The 20,768-nt window shown below is 38.3% G+C and overlaps 1 protein-coding gene across 2 annotated transcripts in view; it reads left to right on the top strand.

The window, feature by feature from the left end:
• The window catches only part of PLCB1 (phospholipase C beta 1), a 411,722-nt gene that overhangs the window by 285,710 nt on the left and 105,244 nt on the right, over positions 1–20,768 (top strand). For both annotated transcript variants that reach the window (XM_069850172.1, XM_069850173.1), the window contains exons 10-12: positions 1,135–1,281; positions 9,628–9,785; positions 15,502–15,584. In XM_069850172.1, coding sequence (XP_069706273.1) covers positions 1,135–1,281; positions 9,628–9,785; positions 15,502–15,584 — 388 coding nt within the window. The remainder of the gene's footprint in view (positions 1–1,134; positions 1,282–9,627; positions 9,786–15,501; positions 15,585–20,768) is intronic.

The following is a 20,768-nucleotide window of genomic DNA, read 5'->3' as shown; positions in this document are numbered from 1 at the left end:
TATATACTAGAAAAATATGTGTAAGTTTATATGTTTTAAGATAAAAAGCGATTGTAGAGCTCAAGTCTTCCATTTTTCAATGCCATAGTCAGTTGATAAAAGTGTTTTTTCAGGATAGATACTATGCAGAATATTTTGAGTTGGGGAAAAGAGGTGGGAGATTCTCATTGTCAAGGCATGTAGCTGCTTCAGGGTTGTGAAGCCATACAGAAGATCTGTTTTACTGTAGGCAGTAGCTCAGTTAACTAAAGCTAAGTGGTTGGGTGAATCTACAGATGAAATCTGTACACAATAACAAAAATACCAGGCAAAGAAATATGGCTCACATTCTTTCAGTTAAGCATTAATCTTCAAATATAGACTACTGGGGCTACTGGGGTTGGTTTTTTTTTTAATCTAAATGCACAAATCAACATTAACCCTAAAATCAACTTTACGCAGAAGGCTTGACAGAGGAATTTATCCTGAGGTAATAAGCACAGCTCCACTGAGATCAATGGTGATATTTAAGCTGAGGATAGGACTCAGCTTTCTAATTTGCCAGCAGCATATGGAATGATCATTTATGTGGCACTCCAGCGAGATATGCATTGAAAGACAAATAGAAAAATTGCAAAGCAAAGCTTAGTTCCCACTTGAAAGGTGATACATTTAGTTTGCTTTGCTTTGCTTTGCAGTTTGATTGCATTCATATATACATACTGAATTATATTCAGAAGAAGTCAAAGTTACCTGTTTCTTTGCACGGCTCTCTGCTGGTTTCTTGGTTTGCTCTGGAAAGCATGCTTTCTTTTGTCCCAAGAAGACCCCTTTCCTTGATAGGCTATGATTTATTTTCTCTGTCCTTTTAGCCCTCTGTAACTCTGATTCCCCTGTTCGTTTGATTATCTGTAGACACCGATTAGGAATGATTTATCTTTGGTACAGGTAAAGGGATGTGTATTACTTGCAACTTGTGTGGCTGAAAATGAGGTAATAGTAACAAAAAAAATTATCAATAACTAGACGAAGGCTGGACTGACAATTATTTCACACACGCTGTTGTCTAAGTGTATATTGAACATGGTGTATCTATGCTGCAAAATCTGTACTTGAAGTTAATTGATGCTTTTGCTGGATCTGTGCTTCTTTCAGGACAGATATCAGTGGATGGATTTATGCGATATCTGAGTGGAGAAGAGAATGGCGTTGTTCCACCTGAGAAACTGGATTTAAATGAAGATATGTCTCAACCACTGTCACACTATTTCATCAATTCCTCACACAACACCTACCTCACAGGTACAGTGTTGGAGACATCTGATGTCTTACCTTACAAAAATTCATAGCAAATTTGCAGTGATAACATAAAACACACCAAAAGCATCAGCAGTAAGTGATGATGGAGCTTATTGATGCTCTACTTCCTACACACACATCAAAAATGCTTTCATTAGCAGGTGAGTAGCAGTTGTGTTGTTGAGATAAGGTCTGGTATGAAGCCCAGCAAAGTCTCTGGAAAGTTTCCCTCGTCTTAGTTAGGAATCCAGATTACGGTATCTTATTTGGGGAGGAGAGGGAACAATGTACTTTTTAGGCAAACCAAGGATACCCAATTGAGTATGTGAAGTAGAATGTGGGAAACATCTCTGTAGATAATAAATTTGCCCCTAAACATTGAATCTGACAGTTTGTTGAGCTCCATGAAATTTGCTTTGATTCAGAGATTAAAGACGTCCCAGCGTGGCACATAGCTTTCTGACAGTCCTCCATATCTGCAAGGAATGGAAATCTGGTCTCAGACTATATCTAATGTCTGAGCTGAAATTTTTAGGTGCTATCATGTTTTTTAAAAGTCTGAGCACCCGGAAGCTCCGATTAATTTGAATTAGAATTAATGAGTCTGAACTGTATCATTTTCACAACAATATCAACAGTGCTTTAAAATTAAAAAAAAAGAAAACCAAAACCCAAAACACTTAGACTGTTTAGGAGCCCAACTTTTGGTGTTTATTTTCTAGTCTAAGATGATGTTAACTTATGAGGAAGTAATTGTAAATTCACTACTTCAGTTTATTTTATATAGAAACAAATGGTTTTGACATGCAGATGCACACAGGAAGTTCTCTCCTATTTGATTTGATGTTTGCTTTGTCTTGTCATGTTTGATAATGACATAGCATTATGTTAAATATAAAGAATTGTGTGCTAAAAATGTGGTTCTTGGATAACACAGGATTTTTAATGTTATTAACTTACTTGCCTTAACTGACCAGGTTCTTCAGAATGCCAGTGTGCCAAAGAATAAACAAACCATGCAGTGATGATGCCAGGTTTAAACAGACCACGTGGTAGTTACTTTCATCTGGCTTTTGTTTGTTATAGCACTTTCTACATCACCTTCTAGTGCTTTCATAAAGTGAATAAACTGTCATTGTTTCCATTAGACGCCATTTTTCAGAGGTTTATATCTTGGCTGTAAAATGTGTTTTGTGCTAAAACTTGTCATATAGTATTCAGCTTGACAGCTATTTTGTTTCCCTGAATTATAAGAAATGAAAAACAGTGCAGCCACTTTTAAGTTATGATTCCAATATGCAGAAATTTATGCTCTTTGGAAGAGTGCAGACATCTCCAAAGCAAAAGCAATTTTTAATTAAGATATTTTGCAGGCCTCTTACCTCCCGTATGGCCTTTGTTCTGTCAGTGAGGATTAGAACCCACTTTAGCCAAATGCTGCAGCTTTATACAAATTTTCTGGAAAAAAAACCAGTAAAGCTGTTGTACAAATGTGGGAAGCATAGACCCGCAGGGAGGACAGACGGTGCAGTTTACAGTTGGTCTGAACAGATAAAATACTGCTCTCCCCTCTACCAGCATGAATTTATAGCCAATACCATACAACAGATTTTTATCAGGGCTGATCAAGACAGCGTCATGTTCTAAAGGTCTAGAAGCACAGAAGCCAAAGAGAAAAGAATTAAGGATGGGAATTCATGATTAAACCAATCCATTCTAGATTTTTTAACTGCCCAACAAGTGGCCAAACATATTTAATTTTTTTAGGAGAAAGAAATTTTACCTTGAAACTTTCCAAATTTTCTTTAACTTGTATGTGAAAGTCTGGAAATCATCTCAGATTGTCTTTACAGGTTCCTTGGCCTGGACTTCAGCAAGCTACATTTGGATGTATGATCCTCAATCTTAATTTTACATAATATTACTGGCTTAGTAAATTGGGGGGAATAAATCAGAGTAAACTTGAGGGATAGTGCAGAGTAAGTTTGAATCTCATTCAAATTCCATTTCAGAGTGTGTATTTTCACATTTACAGGCACAAAACACATGTTCTTCCCTTTTACTGGGTTCTTTATGTTCAGTAAATGTGTGGCAGCTGGCTGACAATGGGATTAATGATTTGATTTTTATCTGCGTACTACAAAGCCTGACAGCCTTAGATTTTGCTTTGAGGCTAGACCAGATACAGCAATCACATTGCCTTTGCTTTCTTCCAACAAAGACTTAGTAAAATTAATAAAATTAATAGTAGCAGGCTATTCTTTTTCCTGAGGAAATTTCTAAGGTTCTGCTCAAGTGCTCATGGGTTTCGAAGGGAAGCGTTAGTAGCACCTCTGCCCTCACTGGAGATATGAAATAGCAATTGGACATGTAATAATTATTAGGACAATAAGAAAACCATTCAATTTACTTTGTGATTACTGTGCTTAATGCCCTGCCAATTATCAATCCCTTTGTTAGTTTTTTAAACCCAGAAAAAACATGCACAAAGAAACAACGTTATAACATAAAAAGAAACATGTGCAGACTCTGAATTTATTTTTAATTACCTCGATCATTCTCCTAGCCTTTAGTAGAAGCCCTTGGCAGTACATCAAGTCCTGATTATTTATTTAGGACTGTTATTGCTTTCTTTTTCTTAAGGAAATGTAGTTTTTAAGAACAGAGGTAAAAAAAAAATATCCACAAAGAAAAAAAGTGATTTACTGTGAATGTAGCCTAGCTTAGAGAAATGTCATCTTCTAGAAACTGTTTCTACTGTCTGTCAGATTTTTTTCTCATTGGTATCATATTTATTTGTTTACTCCTTTGAACCCTTTATGTGCAACTCTCTTATTTTTTCTAGTTTCTCACTAGTCTCACCTCAAGTTGCTGATGTTGGCACAGAGAGGAGTGACTTTGCAGCCTTTTTCTTGGCAGCACCCAAACTCAAAGGAAAATGATTACATATCATTATCAGCGTTGCAGACCTTGATGGCTATGCAACTTGCTGTTGTATATGTGAAATGCAAAATAAGAAAATTCCAAGCTGAGATTCTGTGTTTTGTCTTTGGCTGAAAGGAAAAATAATACCAGCAGTAGGTTGCAGAGGTATCATTTTAGCACATATAGCCAATGGGGGATTATACCACTCACCCTCAGCACCCGCTTCCTTGCTTACAGGCCAGTACTTTCAGTTGTTTCTAGAAGAATACCTCATGAGGTGCATATTCTCTTCTTCTGTATTGCTGCTATGGCCTCTCCTCTACCATCCTCCAATTTTTATGTCTTCAGCAATTCCTCAGTCCTAACTGTTGCTGCATATTATCTGCTTTTAACACTTCCTTGAAGCCTTCTTCACCTTCAAAGGCTACAAGACAGTATCGTTGCAGTTTCCAAGATGATGGCACGATATGGAAGGGGAAGGAAAGCTAGATGATGACTGCTCTGAGCATGAGTTTATTGTAACCACCAAGAACAGGTTTTTGGCTCTCTGTTTCATGCCTGTTGAGCTGCACTGAGCTCAGTTGTTCAGGTGGCAAGATCCAAGGCTTTACTCTCTTCCAGTTCCACCACATCCTTCCCAATGGACTAGAGGGTAGGAGAGCTCCAGAAGGTCTTGCAGGAGAGAGAAGTCGAGCTGGGAGGAGTCGTAGCTGTTCACCCACCAGCAGACACAGCTAATCCAGTCCAGCAATCTAAGACAGATAAATTATGTTCTTCCTGGCACTGGGGTCATGGGTTATCTTAGCCTAAGGGCTAACGAGTGAAAAGGAGGAATAGTGGTTGTTGTGCAGCTCCTCCATCGATAAACAGTTTGGAGGGGGGGGGCATTTTTTTACCTTCAGCTGTTGTTATTGTTCATGATTCCAATTCAGAATATCATAAAAGCTTGTGTAACACTGAGGAGAGGGCTGGGATTTCGGAGATGAAGTTAATTTGAACATGATGATTTCACCTCACGTGAAAGAAGCAACAGACCACTCTCTGCTCCCTGTGGCCAATTCAGTGCAACTGTGGAAGCAGCTTCCACAATTACATTGTTGAATTGGCATAGCAAATAAAAAGAATAAATTGGTGGAGGGAAAACTGTTGTTGCTACACAAAGTCGAAAGATTATCTGGATGAAAAGTCTTAGGTTGAACTTTCTGAGATAACAGTTCAGTTCCCTTCTCTCAAAATCAATCCTATATAGACAAATACCCTGTATAAAAAAACCCCTATATATAAAAACTAGCCTCAATAAGATGGTGATTCCCATCTGCCTGACTCTCCTGTGCATCATTTTCTGAGGCAGTTTGGCTAGAAGATGACTAGTCAATTCAGCAGACTGAGCAAAAATTCCTTGGGTTTCCTGCTCTGTCATGTTTTACATGACTACCCTAATTTTGACAACTGAGTATTCCTACTAGCACTATTAAACCTCAGTTTATCCTTTTGTTGTCCTAAGGAGTATCTGCCCCTGCCTTCCCCCACAGCTTACCTTCTTCACCCATGCCAGCTCCCTCTTTCTGAAGCTGTATTCTAAATGAGGGAGTTTATACTTTTAAAAGTGAGCAGAAACCTTGTAAAAGGGAGAGAAAAAAATCATATAGATTGTCTATTAAAGGCAAAATAAATTGTTCTTATAGATATTGGCAGCTGACACCAAAATTTCTGGAGAAGCTTGCCTCCAGTAGCAGCAGAGATGGACATAAAGAGTTAAAAAAAATATTGTTTGGTCAGGTCTGCGACACTGGATTCTCAAGAAGGAGAACAAAACTCAAGGTCATGAAAATGTTTTGTTTCCTTTAAGTAATGTATAATTCACTGCTGCTTAGTGAGTTTTCAAATTCCTCTGTGCCTTCTCTTATTGGCCTCTTTAGGCCAAGCAGTTGAATGATATTGAAATACGAGATATATTATTTTCTAAACCTCCCTCTTTAAAGAGGATAAAACCATGTTGAGGATTGAGTAACCTCTCTGACTCCAATAGTGCCATTTGAAGATCTTCAAATAGCTGAAATTCGTAAAACAAAGGTAAGGAGAGCCAGCAGCAGGGGAAGGGCTCTGTAAGTGGGTCCCCATGGGTCCCACTTCCTCACTGCAGCTAGAGACACTCAGCTAGTCATGCAGTGTGTCATTTTCAAGTGGGTCCCACAGCTAGGACAGGGGTTATGACATGCACCCTATTCCTGTTCCTCTGAGGGATGTAACATCTGTCATATAGCCTGGCTGCAGCATGGGAGCTGCCTGGGCACTGCTAGGAGCTGAGTCGAAGACTGACCAGCCCCAGCTCTTTCTGGCATACACAAACTTTGCATCTTCTACTTGGGTGGGCCTGAATCGGTGCTGACAGCAAGTGTATTCCTGCTGCTGGCAGGAGCAAGCCTGTCCACACGTCCTGCTCTGGTCCAATGTGAGGTGTTGAAAATAACAGCAACAGGGTGAGAGGCTTATTTTGACTTACATACAAGCAGTAGCCGGCTATGACACAGTGTGGGGTCTATTTTGCTAGTCCTGTGCATGGCAAAATAGCTCAGAAGGAAAATGAATTCAGATAAATATACCAACTCTCAAAAAGCTATAGCTGCCTGCACCTTCTGTTGCTGCTGGAGTCAAGAGCCAGACTCCCAGCAGTACGAGGGGCTGAGTTTGCATGCTGCAAACCACAGCATTTGATCCAAAGCACAGATTTCTTTTCCAGGACTTGCCTGAAGAGAGGAGGTTTAGCAAGTCATGTTTGTGCAGGACAAAGGGAGTATTTGGGCACTTCTTCATGCTAGGAGAAGATGGTGCCATGGGTAGGGGAGAGGGCAGAAGTAGCAACTGTGTCTGGAGTAGCAAGGAGTCGGGTGACTCTAAATGCCTGGATCCAGAAATCTCCCAGTTTTAGGAGGATATGTGTCGTAAAATTGTAACCAAATTTGAAGTCCAAATAACTTGCAAGTGGAAAAACAGTGATGAATGAACCCAACACAGATGCGCTCATTGAGAAATGAGCAGCTTGAAATTATAAAAATGTGGAAATTGTCTGTGTGGGGAGACATGGTTCATACCCTCAGCTTATATCAATTAGCACAGGCTTATTTTGCTTAGTGTCGTGTTAGGTATGAGTTAACTGATTATATTTTAGAAAAGCAAGTTTTTGTCAAAATGTGTTTCTTCTTATCCAATATAGGGTGATGGGATGCAATTTTTATGGTATTATTGTGTATGTGGTATTTATTATAGAAGGAAATGCATAATGATTTCAGTTTCCAATATTAAAAAATTGATCTGTACTCAGGATATTAAAAACATCATACTGGAAGTATTCCCTTTAGTGTCTGTGTTAGCACCTTTTATAATATGCATCTGTTTAAGGGATAGTTTGGAATAGGTGAAAGTAGAGACACACACAACAGAAATTTATAAATAATACATGCAAAAACTATTTAAGGGAACATTTCTAATATTCTGTAATTCAGAAGAATAAGCTATTGAGACTGTTAAAACATTTGCTAGCATTTTGCACTCTGAGTGGAGTCTTTCTGAAGACTGAATGTTTTGGAGGTTGAATATCCTCTTATCCTTAGCAGGAATCCTTCCAAAATGTCTGAGCCTTATTAATAAGATAGTGTGGAGAAATGTCATATGGCAAGCAATGCATGTCATGATTTACTTAAGCACTTTTGAAGGTTAAGGATCTTGTAGTCTAAAACACTTAGCAATAATAACAGCCGGTAGTCTCTCAGGAAGCATAGTAGAGTTTGTTAATCATAAAATAGGGGTTTTTTTAATCAAAATTCAACATGCTTTGAGGGAAAAGAAAGGCAACATGAAAATAGTTTTCGAAGTGAATGTAGTTTTTTAGGCAGCAGAGTTCAGCAGATCCATGTGATAAGAGCCAAGTTTTCATAAGCACATGCTTGGGGATGAGTACACAGAAATGTGTGCTGATCCATGCTCATGCTTGTTTGCATCTTGTTAAGAAAAAGAGCCACTACTTACCCCAGACATTGGGATTGTGCCAAAAAGGCTTTTGTATGAATAAAAATAACCTGCCATAATCAAAGCAGAAGCACAGAGGAAAGTGAAGTGAAAGAGGAAAAGAGAGACTTGTCACTCCACTTGGACATTTGGATTTTCAGAACTCCAAATGACTCCATTTGTATTACCAGAAACTTCTAGCACTGGCTGAATTCTTCTGTTATTAACACACATTTCCCATTGATTCCAGCAGGAGCTGAGAAATCTTACGGATTTTAGTGGAAGTAATAGTAATACTCATGCTCATGCATCAGACGCAAACAGTAAACAGGAATTTTCAGATAGAAGGGAGGTTCTGTTACAGTTTTTGGTGGAAGGTAAAAACACAGAGAAAGCAGACAATGCCATTTAGTGAAACAAACCAAAATGTTTAGTTCCCAGTGTAAAACCTAAACACAGAACCACAGAGGCAGTAAAATGAGGATTAGCATTATACTGTATGCCAGTCTGAATGAAGTATTGTATGTCCTCCATCAGTGAAGAATCTTTAGCATTAACTAACTCACTTCTTAAAAGCAAATGAATTCCATTCAAGAAATCCAGGAAAGTCTTCTCAGGAAGTCTGCTAGAAAGCCGGAAACTGCATCCATTTTCTTCACATCTAAAACAAGCATTAGCCATTCTTCCATCTTTACCTGTTTGCTGCAAGGAATTTGTATCCAGATGGCTGGAATCAAACCTGTTGCAGCAGATGAGGATGCCCTGGGTGGATATCCTTACCTGAATACAACTCAACTTTGTTGGTCTGGAGAGGGGCTAGTGGTTTTTTTTAATACCTTCTGAGTTCAAGAAAAGCTGAGTTTTCTTAGTTTATTTTTAGATTTATATTATGTCTTTGTTGAAAACCAGGAGTTTAATTAAATTTCTCACTACATAATGCAGTATCACGAGAGGATATTTAACTGACCAACTCAGTACAGTGACTAGTATATTAAATATTAATTTGAAACCTAGTAATGGTACCATTAGTGACTGTGCAGGAGGTTTGTTTTATCTTGTATTAAACTGCTTTGCATGTTATGAGGAAATTGCCCTCTTGAGGTTGTCAGAGGATAACAAAGTCTTTCAGAATTAAGCCATAATTTTATGTATTCAATGCTGTCTGTCAGAAATTTTTGAATGAGCTTAATTTCAGTTATTTCTTCTCACTCACAGCAGTTTAACTGAGGGCAGAACCCAAACCGTGATATTGACTTTGGCTAAGTCATTTGCATTATGTTCTTAGGCTTTTTGTGTGCCTTTGAGTGTTATTCCTCTCAGCTGAGGGTAAAACATGCTGTTAACTCTAATTATTATTAGATTATTTGTATTTATTCCTGAGGCTCAAAATTACTTCCCTTTTTTCATGTGTTGTCACAGCTGGACAGCTGGCTGGTAACTCATCGGTGGAGATGTATCGGCAAGTGCTTTTGTCAGGCTGCCGCTGTGTGGAGCTGGACTGCTGGAAGGGCCGAACAGCTGAAGAAGAGCCGGTCATTACACATGGATTCACTATGACAACAGAAATATCTTTCAAGGTACAGCAATACAGCATGCTGGCTTTAGCTGGAGCAGTTTCTTTTATGTGAAATGCATCACAAATACATTGCTAGACTATTACTGCAAAGATGCGAGGGAAGAGAAATGTGCAGGCAAAAATGTTGTATGAGGTGATTTCAGAGCACATGAAGAGTCAATGGGGAGAAGAGTTGGACAGTTTAGATTTTGTGCAGGAAGAGGTCATGGTGTTTGCCTTCCTCCATGGCAGTCAGAGGAAAAGGGATTGTGTGGTGTCGTAGCCTCTGCCTTGTGCGGACTGGGCTTAGTGCCCAGGTCCATACTCCTGTGCATGTCTCTGCATCAAGTCTCGGGAAGGGGATGAAACAGCGTAGACAACAGCCTAGGCAGAAAGACCAGGTATTGCCACCACAACTGGTGCTACACAGTGTGAATCAAGTCTGTGGGTAGATCTGAAGCCAGGGAGGAAGGAATGGTTTGTGTTAGAGCTCCGTAACATGCAGCAGGGAGGGGTGCCAAGAGGACGATTGCAAGGATTTGAACAGCAATAAGCAATGTGTCAGTATACTCTTCTTTTTCTCTTCTCTGCCTAGTAGAGGGGAGTAAAAGAGAAGGCTGAGGGGAGACCTTATTGCTCTCTACAACTACCTGAAAGGAGGTTGTGGAGAGGAGGGAGCTGGCCTCTTCTCCCAAGTGACAGGGGACAGGACAAGAGGGAATGGCCTCAAGCTCTGCCAGGGGAGGTTCAGGCTTGACATCAGGAAAAAAATTTTCATGGAATGGGTCATTGGACACTGGAACAGGCTGCCCAGGAAGGTGGTTGATTCACCTTCCCTGGAGGTGTTTAAGGTGCGGGTGGACGAGGTGCTGAGGGGCATGGATTAGTGATTAATAGGAATGGTTGGACTCGATAATCCAGTGGGTCCTTTCCAATATAGTTATTCTGTGATTCTATGATTCTAAGATGAAAGTGTGGAACTGAGGTAGGAAACAGCAGCTATAGTGGAAATTTGTATCATTTGCAAGTCTTTAAATTCCTATGGACAGAGAAAAGACTACTGATGCCCAGTTGGGCAGGTGCCTCCCACAAGGATCAGACATCCATCATTATATTAACTGTTTAAAAAATTAGTAGCAGTGTGTGCAATGTTACCCTTATCGATGATAGCTGGGATTAGATTTGAAGCACTGGAGGATGAATAACTAAAATTAGTATCTTTGAAGAGCATGGCAGGGTATTTGTGCCACTTAAACCCTAAATATATCATCTGTATTTCTGAATTTCATCTTCCATTGCCTTTTTCTGTAATAAAAGATAGATAATATACCCTTAGTAGTAACCTGAAATTGGTATTTTCTTGTTATTCTTAAAGATGGTTTTGATCTGAGGCTTTAGAAGATCAGAATGTAGGTGTTTTCTTATAGTATTAAGACTGGTAGTAAGTACAGCTTATAATGACATACCAGGATATAATTTTTTAAGTGTACAGCAATAATTCTTTTTCACCTGAGATGCGAATTCAACTTGGAAATACTTTTCCAGACTTACCTGGAATAAATGGAAAAATATTTATTACTGGATTTGGTTTATGTTACGGGTGTTAGGTTTGGCTTCTTCACTAGCTAAAGCTTTGAAATGTCTCCCCCACAACTGAAGCATGAGTTGTTGGGGTTTTTTTGTTTTCTAGTACCTTCTCTTAGGAAATAAAAAAAACAATACTGCTACACTAACAAACCACCAAATTTCACTTTCTTTTTTTTTCAATTTGTGTTTTCTGAATCTTCACTGATTGAGTTAATCTCATGAAAACGTAAAGTCAGCCTTCTTGCATGTTCATTATTAACTTTCCAGTTATGTTTATGTGAAGGCAATTATGTTTTTGTGCATAGAGTTTGTTTGCTGGAAGTCTTTTAATTAAGGAAGATAGCTCTTAACTCTGTTAGTCATGAGCATTTTTTAAAACAAAGTTAATCTGATTCTTAAAAAGATCATTAGCAGGAATGAGGATTATCCCTGATTATTTAGATGCTCAACCCTAGGCATTGTGTTTGCAGGAGAGATATTGGAAGGTATTTTAAACCTACTCAGGAATATTTCTTCTGTCACTTCAGGGCAAATATTTTTTTCTCCACTCAGAAAAATGTAAAAAATATATCGACTGCTGCTTTCTTTTCAGCCCTGAAAGTGTGCTGCTTGGCTGAAGAGGAGCAAAATGATAGTGAAATAATGTGTCAGAAGTGCGTGAATCAATTCAGAGTGATCACTGGGTCTTGAATGCTGAATCATTTATCAGCTCACACTTCTGGCATGACCACAGCACACGGTACTTCTGTTCAGTCTGTCAGTTTTCACTGCCTCAGATGGGCCTTCTGAAGTGCAGAGACAGAAGTAATATATACTCCCCATCCCTAGGATGCTAGAATTTTTGTGGAGGTTTTGGTTGATTGGTTTTTGCCTTGCTTCATGGCATACAGAAATCAGTAAGGTTTTTCTCAGCTGCGGATTATGAGCTGCTGCCAGGATTAGATGTTATAGGGAACCAACAGTATTTTTCATGCCGTAGCCAGCAATCTGTGTGTGTGTGTACTTCTTATATAACTTGAGACCTGTTTCAGGTGAGTCATTCTGAAGCAGAAGTGAAGTATGGAACTTATTGTATTGTTCCTCTCTGGCTATAGAGAATTTTCAATTACATTTGAATGCAGTGCAAGACTGAATCACTGTTCCTGTTCCTCCACTGAACCAATGCCTGAGCTTCTCAGCCTCAGATTTCATCAGTGTAATACTGATTTTATTGTTTTCGGTTATTTTTGCCATGCATGCTGGATTTTATCCCTTTGTGCAGTTGAGAAGGCAGTTGAAAATAAATTTATGGATTTACTCCACAGCATGAGCAGTGTGTAGGAGCAAGAAAGACCTCAGGACTGCTTTTGGCAGTACCTCCTATATTCAGCCTCAAGTGTTCTTAAGCCCTACGTAGAGTCATAGAATAGTTTGGGTTAGAAGGGACCTTAAAGGTCACCCAGTTCCAACCCCCCTGCCACAGGCAGGGGCATCCCACTAGATCAGGTTACCCAAGGCCCCATCCAACCTGGCCTTGAACACCTCCAGGGTTGAGGCATCCACAGTTTCCCTGGGGAACCTGTTCCAGTGTCTCACCGCTCTCATGGTGAAGAAATTCTTCCTGATGTCTAGTCTAAATCTGCCCTTCTCCATTTTATGCACGTTCCCCCTTGTCCTGTCACCACAAGCCTTTATGAATAGTCCCTCCCCAGCTTTCTTGTAGGCCCCCTTCAGGTACTGGAAGGTCGCTATAAGATCTCCTCTGAGCCTTCTCTTCTCCAGGCTGAACAAACCCAACTCTCTCAGCCTGTCCTCGTATGGAAAGTGCTCCAGCCCTCGGATCATCTTTGTAGCCCTATGCTGGACCCATTCCAACAGCTCCATATCCTTCTTACGTTGATGATTGCAGAACTGGACACAATACTCCAGATGAGGTCTCACAAGAGAAGAATAGAGGGGCAGAATCACTTCCCTCGACCTGCTGGCCGCGCTTCTTTTGATGCAGCCCAGGATACGTTTGGCCTTCTGGGCTGCAAGCGCACATTGCTGGCTCATGTTGAGCTTCTCGTCGACTAGCACCCCAAGTCCTTCTCTGCAGGGCTGCTCTCCATTACATCATCCCCCATCGTGTACTGAAAACAGGGATTGCCCCAACCAAGGTGTAGGACCTTGTACTTGGCCTTGTTGAACCTCATGAAGTTCTCAGAGGCCCACTTCTCCAGCCTGTCCAGGTCCCTCTGGATGACATCCCGTCCTTGTGGTGTGGCAACTCCACCACTCAAATAGGTGTTGTCTGCAAACTTGCTGAGAGTGCACTCGATCTCACTGTCAATATCGTTGATGAAGGTACTAAACAGCACTGGTCCCAGTACGGACCCCTGAGGGACACCACTAGTCACAGATCTCCACCTGGACTTTCAGCCATTGACCACTACTTTCTGAATAAAACCATCCAACCAGTTTCTTATCCAGCATACCGTCCATCCATCAAATCCACGATGTTCCCATCATAAACATGATGTTCCATAAGCAAGTGGAGGGTTTGGGTAGGTGGACACTTAAGCCAATGCTGAGAATCTGAGTGAAGAGCATCAAGATGGGAAGACTCAATATTTGTAACCTGTTTCTCAGCATGTCTGTTCCCTTGTAATGGCAAAATTGCCCTAGATGCTTTTGATTACCCCACCAGTTCTGAACAGTATGAAGGTGGTACCAGCACTCAATGATTTACTGGAGCTGGAAAGAAAGCGTGCAGTGCGAATCACTCCATCATGCGTTCCCCCATGGGAGAACCCTGCTGTGAATCTGCAGCTTCCTTCCTGCCTTCACCTCACCTTCTGCACCATTAACTGGTCTTCCAATAAACGCCTTGCCTTTCTGCTTTCTTTAAAGACTAGAAGTGCTCTTAGTTGAAGTACGTGAATGATTAGTGATATGTGAAACATGTAAATATTTGGCAACTGCAGTTTATATAGTCATTCACCGCCTGTGTGTGCTGAGAGAGCTAGTTTCTCATCTTAAAAGATATACAACAATTTGTGCATGAGTTGTGGGGTATATTCTACTTCCATGAAGACTCTTAAGTTTTGTTTATGTCCTAGCTCATATACCAAATCTTGAGATGGCTTGTGCTTTCCTTCCAGCCTTTTCTGCAATGCAACATTAGAAGAATGTACCAGAAGCCCAGCTTTCATTTTAGGAAGTGGGTTTCTTACTGTTATGCTTCTCAATTGAGCCTTTAAAAGTACCAAAAAATAACAAAAGGAATTCCCAGAAGAGGCTTGTTTGAAATAAATAAATCTTTCAGGTTTTAGTCATGCTTATGATTTTGGAGGGATCAGGCTTATGGGTTCTTATCAACTCCAGAGTTCAAGTTTCTTATAAACTCTAGAGTTTGACAGCAATGCTCATAGAAAGTCTTCAGTGTTTTATAAGTTCTTCTGAAAGGAAATTCGTGTTCCAGTATGGGAACATCAAATAATTTTTAACAGTGATTACACATTGTACACCTCCACTAAAATTAGTGTTATCAAATGATTCCTCTACTAGAATTAGAGTTGCCATTTTCCATCAGAGCTGAAAGGAGACTTCTACAGAAGTTTCAGTTTCTGAGCCCTCTGTTTGATGATTACTAGACAGCCAACTGTTTTAACTGAGTAATGGTTTCTCTTTTCTTCTTTATTTTTCTTTCTTTTGCCTTAAAGGGATTTCTCTCAGCAGAAAAAAAAAAAAAGAAGGAACTAAAACTTATGAGTCACAGTAACTAAGGATTTTATGGATGCTGATGATGTTCTGAAGATTTGCATTTGTCAGAGCATGTTTATTATTATGCAAAATAGTTCATGAAAGTAATATCTTCAGGCATGGAACAACACACAAAGACCAAGTTTTACATTTAAACTATTGATTTAGGCAGGCGTAAGTCATTTCTTGAGAAATATGGTGCTTGAGGCTTGTAAGACAGTTTTGAGATTTGATTACAGTTCAGGTTGAAAAATTTGGTTGCTGCAAAAGCGTATCTAGTGCTTTCTGGGATGTTTACAATTGAACATCTGATTTCTGGCAGTTTGGGTATGAATTTAGACTTCTTTAGGTCTTGTGTGTTTTCAAAGACAAAAACACTCTTTCTTTAGAGATATAAATTTGTAACTGTATGTATTTTGATTCTTTAGGAAGTAATAGAAGCTATTGCTGAATGTGCATTTAAGACATCACCCTTTCCAATCCTCCTTTCCTTTGAAAATCATGTGGATTCGTAAGTAATTGCCATATTTTCCTGTATGATGTATTTTTTAATAAGGTATAAACACAGAATTTTTTATGCACTTATGGCAGTTTTATATATGATATCAGCAGCAGGTCTTGCCCAAAAAAACCTTGTATCAGCCGAAGTAACCAACATGATCAGAATTGCTCATGCATGTTCTTCAAAACCTTCCTGAATTAGAAACTTTTGTATGAAAGAGAAGTTTTGAGTAATTGTTAATCAGTTGTGTTAACTTTACAGTCTCAGTATGCCCTGTGGTACTTCATCGGTGAAAAAAAAGCAATACTTCACCAGCTTATGATCCTATTCTGTGCTGTAAACATATTCTGTGCACAGAATTTGATCTGCTTTTCATGTGGTAGAAGTAGAGACCAGAGATGTAGACTAGCTAGGATTGCAAAACAGGTGGTATAAATGGCCAGAACTGTTCTGTTTCTGCCAACAAAACCCAGTTTGCCTAAGCTGTTTTCTTTTTCTTTTATGTTTTATTTTTTTAGCTACAAAGAAAGGACATTTTTTCTGTGAAAGAAAATAAAAATAAGTGAAAACACTTCTAAATTTGTCCCACTGAATTATTATTATTTTTGTTGTTGTTATTATTATTTTAATGTTTTGGTTTGTTTTGGTATAGTTCTGCTTTTTCGCTTTTTAAGTTTGGCATTAACTTTGGTTTAGAATATAGAGACCAGATGGTTCAAAGTGGATCAACACATAACATGCCTTAAATTCAGTTGCCTTTTTCCCCTTTTGTTTTCTGTTGTAAAAATGTTTTCAACACTTCTGGGGCCAGTTTGGACTGAGAAACTTCAGTTTTCTAATGTGAAATAAAAAGTGATCTTTGGGGCAGCTGTGAATGGTTTAATACAAATCAGAAAAGATGTTAGCACTTCTGCTTCTTGAAGAGGGGAAGGGAGAGGGCTAACTGCTTTTCCGTTGTTTTAGCAAGAATATTCTTGTCATAAGGGAAGGAACTGTTTGAAAAAGCTATGTAAGAATGTTTTTAAGAACAGATGTGACAATTCTGATCAAAAATTATGTTAGGTAGGAAAATATAAAATCTGAGAGCTGACCTACACTAGCTGTATACCTTAGGGTATAAGTTTGTACTACCTTTTGTGGGCAAATATGTGCTTGCTCTGCACACATTTAAAGGCTACGTGGTTATGATTCGAACAGCTGCCTGCCAAATCCTGCTTAGTTAGTTCTACCTTCATCTGAAAGACCACACAGATATTGTATTTAATTTTTTTCTCCAATCAGTCTCCTCTCTCCTTTCTTTTTGGTGTATGTTGTATCACTCTGGGTTTAGTCATGCTGCTCACCTACTGCTGTAGGTTTTAACTTGCATAGCTTTTCCAAATGCAAGCTCTGATCTTTAGAAAAGACCTCGGCTATCATTCTACAATTTATTATGTTTTGTATTCATTCTTCTCTATTTGCTAAATATACATTCACTGTGTTATTATAAGGCAGAGAAAAAGCAACATCCAGTTTCTTTTAACCAGATGGGTTACATTTTTCTTCCTTTAAAGTCATTAGGACTGAAATTGTCAACTGTTCCGGGATTATCTGTTCTATTTTAGGAAAGTAAAGAAGTGAAAAAATATGTAAAATAAACTCTTGTCAGATGTGAATTCTCTGCAAAGGCCTTAAAATTATAAGATGAAACAATGACAAAATTAAAGGTGGTGTGATACTGCAGGTTATGTCAAAAAGGGAACCAGAGCTACTGCTGCGTTACTCCAGTCTTTACAATTTGACCCACAGAAACCATTGGACCTTTCCAGAAAACTCCAGTCATGGAATAACAAATTATCCATAAGTGTATTATTTGATGTCCTTTTCCATGCATTGCTGTGTCATAGGTTTTTAGTAAAGCAAGTCTGCAAAAACAATATCAAGTATTTTTTCTTTCTGAGATTTTATTACTATTTATTACTTTCTGCTGTAGTAAATCATCAGATATAATGTGTATGATTTCTTATTTTTCTTTGGCTGAAAATGATTTCTAGTTATTTTACTGGCTGCTACAATTATCCCTTCATTTCTTCACTAGTTGCTAGAGAAATCTGCAATTAGTCATGCCACTCACAGAAACCTTCACCTAATTTCATGGAATGCTTCTTTTGTCTTTTCATTTACTTGGATTGTTGTTTTCCTTCTAGATCTTAAAGATGGGCTTTACCCTAAGTATTAACAAAAAATACTAAGTGTTTTTATAGAACTGCTTTCAGACAAATCCTCAGACAAATCCAGTTCCTACCTATGGGTGACCAATTTTTTTCTCCTAATTTTAACATTATGAGAGTCAGTATTCCTGTGTGAAATGTTCATCCCATACAAACCGATAGAAATTTTTGCAATGGCTTGAATGGAAATACTGTTTTAGCCGATGTTCTGTATTCATAGCTTTTAAATGGACTGAGATTATCAGAAGGAAGTAAGTTCTACATTATCACCATATATATAGCAGTGTTAATCACCACTGGACTTAAAATGCAATATTTTCTTCATTCTGGTTTATGTTCAGGTTTTAACACCTTTTGTCCACCTAGGGAACAAATTGCTTACTGGCACATAATCATCTCATTTTGCTTACTTTCATATTTTTCCTAGAAGGACACCTCCCTACTATCTTTATAGTGCATGAAGAATTTTCATTTCCTTTACTATAACCCCACTAAGTAGGACATTCACTATTGCCTGGTTTTATACAATAAAACGTCTAGAAAAAAAGGCAAGCATATAACTTCTAGAATATTTAAAATTATATGTATGCCATCATTTATATTGAATTCAAAACTTGTACACTGAACAAAGACAATATTAAGAAAAAATGTGGCTCTATCAAAAAACAGAAAAGTGTACTGAAAATGTTGAAAAGACCTCAAGAAGACCTTGACGTTTGAAACTGGGCTTGCAAGAAGATAAGCAATCTGCAAATCTGAGAGCAGACAGTCTATAATTAGAAATGCACTGATGACATCGCAAAAAGGTTAAGTGATCCTTGAGCAGTATCCATATAAGATTGCTTCCAAGATTAAGTTTAATTACAGTTATTCACATTGCTGGTTTCTTGATGGAATTGTTATTTCAGATATTAACAGGTTTTTTCATCATTTTTTCTTCCTACACTTTAAATTATTTTAGACTCTTCTGGGAAGCATCTGTGTCTTTGTCATATGCAGAAGAACCTCTGCAGAAGTAATAATAATAGAATGTTAGGAGCAGTAGTCGTGCAGTAGTGCCAGAGAGCCTCTGTGATTGACCTTCATAATAGGCATAATACAAACATAGTAAAACAAAGTACAAGCAATATAGTAATGGTAATGAAAACAGTTCTTAATATTCTTTATATTTCCATATCTCCAAGTATCGTGTTTCCACTTTATCTTCCTTTGCCCTGGCGCATTTTGGGGACATTTATAATTAGTCTGTGTCCTACCCGTCCATGTCTGTCCAGTGAAAATCATAAAGCAGATAAAGTCAGCTCTTCCGAGGCAATCAGTTTTCACTACAATACATGAATGCTGAGAGAATTTCCAATAACAGTAGATATAGACAAGAAAATACCTCCTTTTTTGTTCTGTAACGCAAATGGGGAAATATGTTGATATAGAAAAGTTAGTATTTCAATCTGTTGCTCTGGTTCATAATTTTGGAAGAAGGAAAAATGAGAAGAAACTGATATTCCAACTACTAAAATACTATCACAGTAATGCATAATCTATACTATTACTAATGATCTATCTCTTGAAAGTATATATAGAAATATGTACATATATATTTTAGAGAAGGAGAAAGAACACAGAAAAAATACCGCTCAGTTAAATGGGAGTATTCCTAAATATTTTTTATTCCCTCTTAGGAGCTTTTAAAAATATCTCTGCATATAGTCCATTTTACAATGACAAGTAATTTTGTAATGTCAAAATTTTCCCTCTTTGGCCTTTTCTTCTGCTGCAATTTTTTTTTAACAGTATTAAAAAACGTTAGTTTTTCACGTAATTTTCCTTCTCCTTTTTTGTGCCTCTAGGATGCAGTGACATTGGAATTTAGACACTAAACCAAAATAATGTGCATTACATATTTCTCTTTTTCTAAAATGAAAGTTCTCACCATGCTGTCTTTGAGGTAAACATGTAATTAAACACAGAAGATCAGAAGAATTTGTTCCAGCCGTGGTAATAGTTTGAAATATTATTTTTTTTTAACTCTTGAACATTTTTTTCTATTTCCTGTGAAGAGTTCTTTTTGGAGTTGATGTTCCCATTTAAAAACGTGGATGTCGCTTCTAATTACTATAATTTCAGTAATTGTGCTCTTTTGATTCAAGGAGATGTCCTTTGAACTGTCAGGGTTCGAAGAGCATGGGTCTGCTCAAAATACATACCGGTGGAGAAGAATGAAATAAAATTTACTATAATGACCCCTGGACCTATAGCAAATACCCAGACTGCTTGCTTACTAGAGTGAGGTGCCTTTATTTTCCTTTGAGCTGGCATTTAGAAATAGCTAACATGCTGTTGTATACTGATCTGTTCTTCCCATGACTTTCTCTGTTGGGGGTTCTTGATTTCACTGCCTTGTTTGTCTTCATCTTAATTTTCCATCTTCATCTAAAAGTGACTCTTAGCTTTCTTGCAGAATCGGCTGCATGGAAAACAAAGCATTAATGAAACATTGGTGTGATTTAAACTGCATGCAGCGCTTACATAGCTTCATGGGATAATTTAGAGCCTTTTTGTAATATGGTTTGTCAGTGACTGAGCTAAAGACCAGTTCACCCCATAAATGCTTCAAGGGACATCCAGGATGCTGATCTCAGGGAATTTACGTTTTCTGATTCAAATGCCATCCAGATTTTATTTCAGCTCTTGTTTGGCCTTAACAACCCCAGGAGGAGTTCTGGTGCCAGGTGCTCAGTTGGTAGCAAATGACAAACTAGACACAGCAGTGATTGTACTCATAGTCTGCCAGAGAAAAATAAGTACTCCTTTATTTCTGTATACCCAGCTCTTTTTTCTCATGAAAAATAGCTCCATGGTAACATAACTACTTATACCATTTGTTTATCTCCTATGATATGCAGATCATAATTAACAGTGGTTGAGGACATTATGTTAAGCAACATAAACCTGTACTTTAATCGAGACTTCTCAACAGTAAATC

This window comes from Phaenicophaeus curvirostris, chromosome 2 (genome assembly GCF_032191515.1).
Source record: "Phaenicophaeus curvirostris isolate KB17595 chromosome 2, BPBGC_Pcur_1.0, whole genome shotgun sequence".
In the NCBI taxonomy this organism is placed as follows: Eukaryota; Metazoa; Chordata; class Aves; order Cuculiformes; family Cuculidae; genus Phaenicophaeus; species Phaenicophaeus curvirostris.
This window is presented reverse-complemented; position numbering and strand designations above follow the sequence as displayed.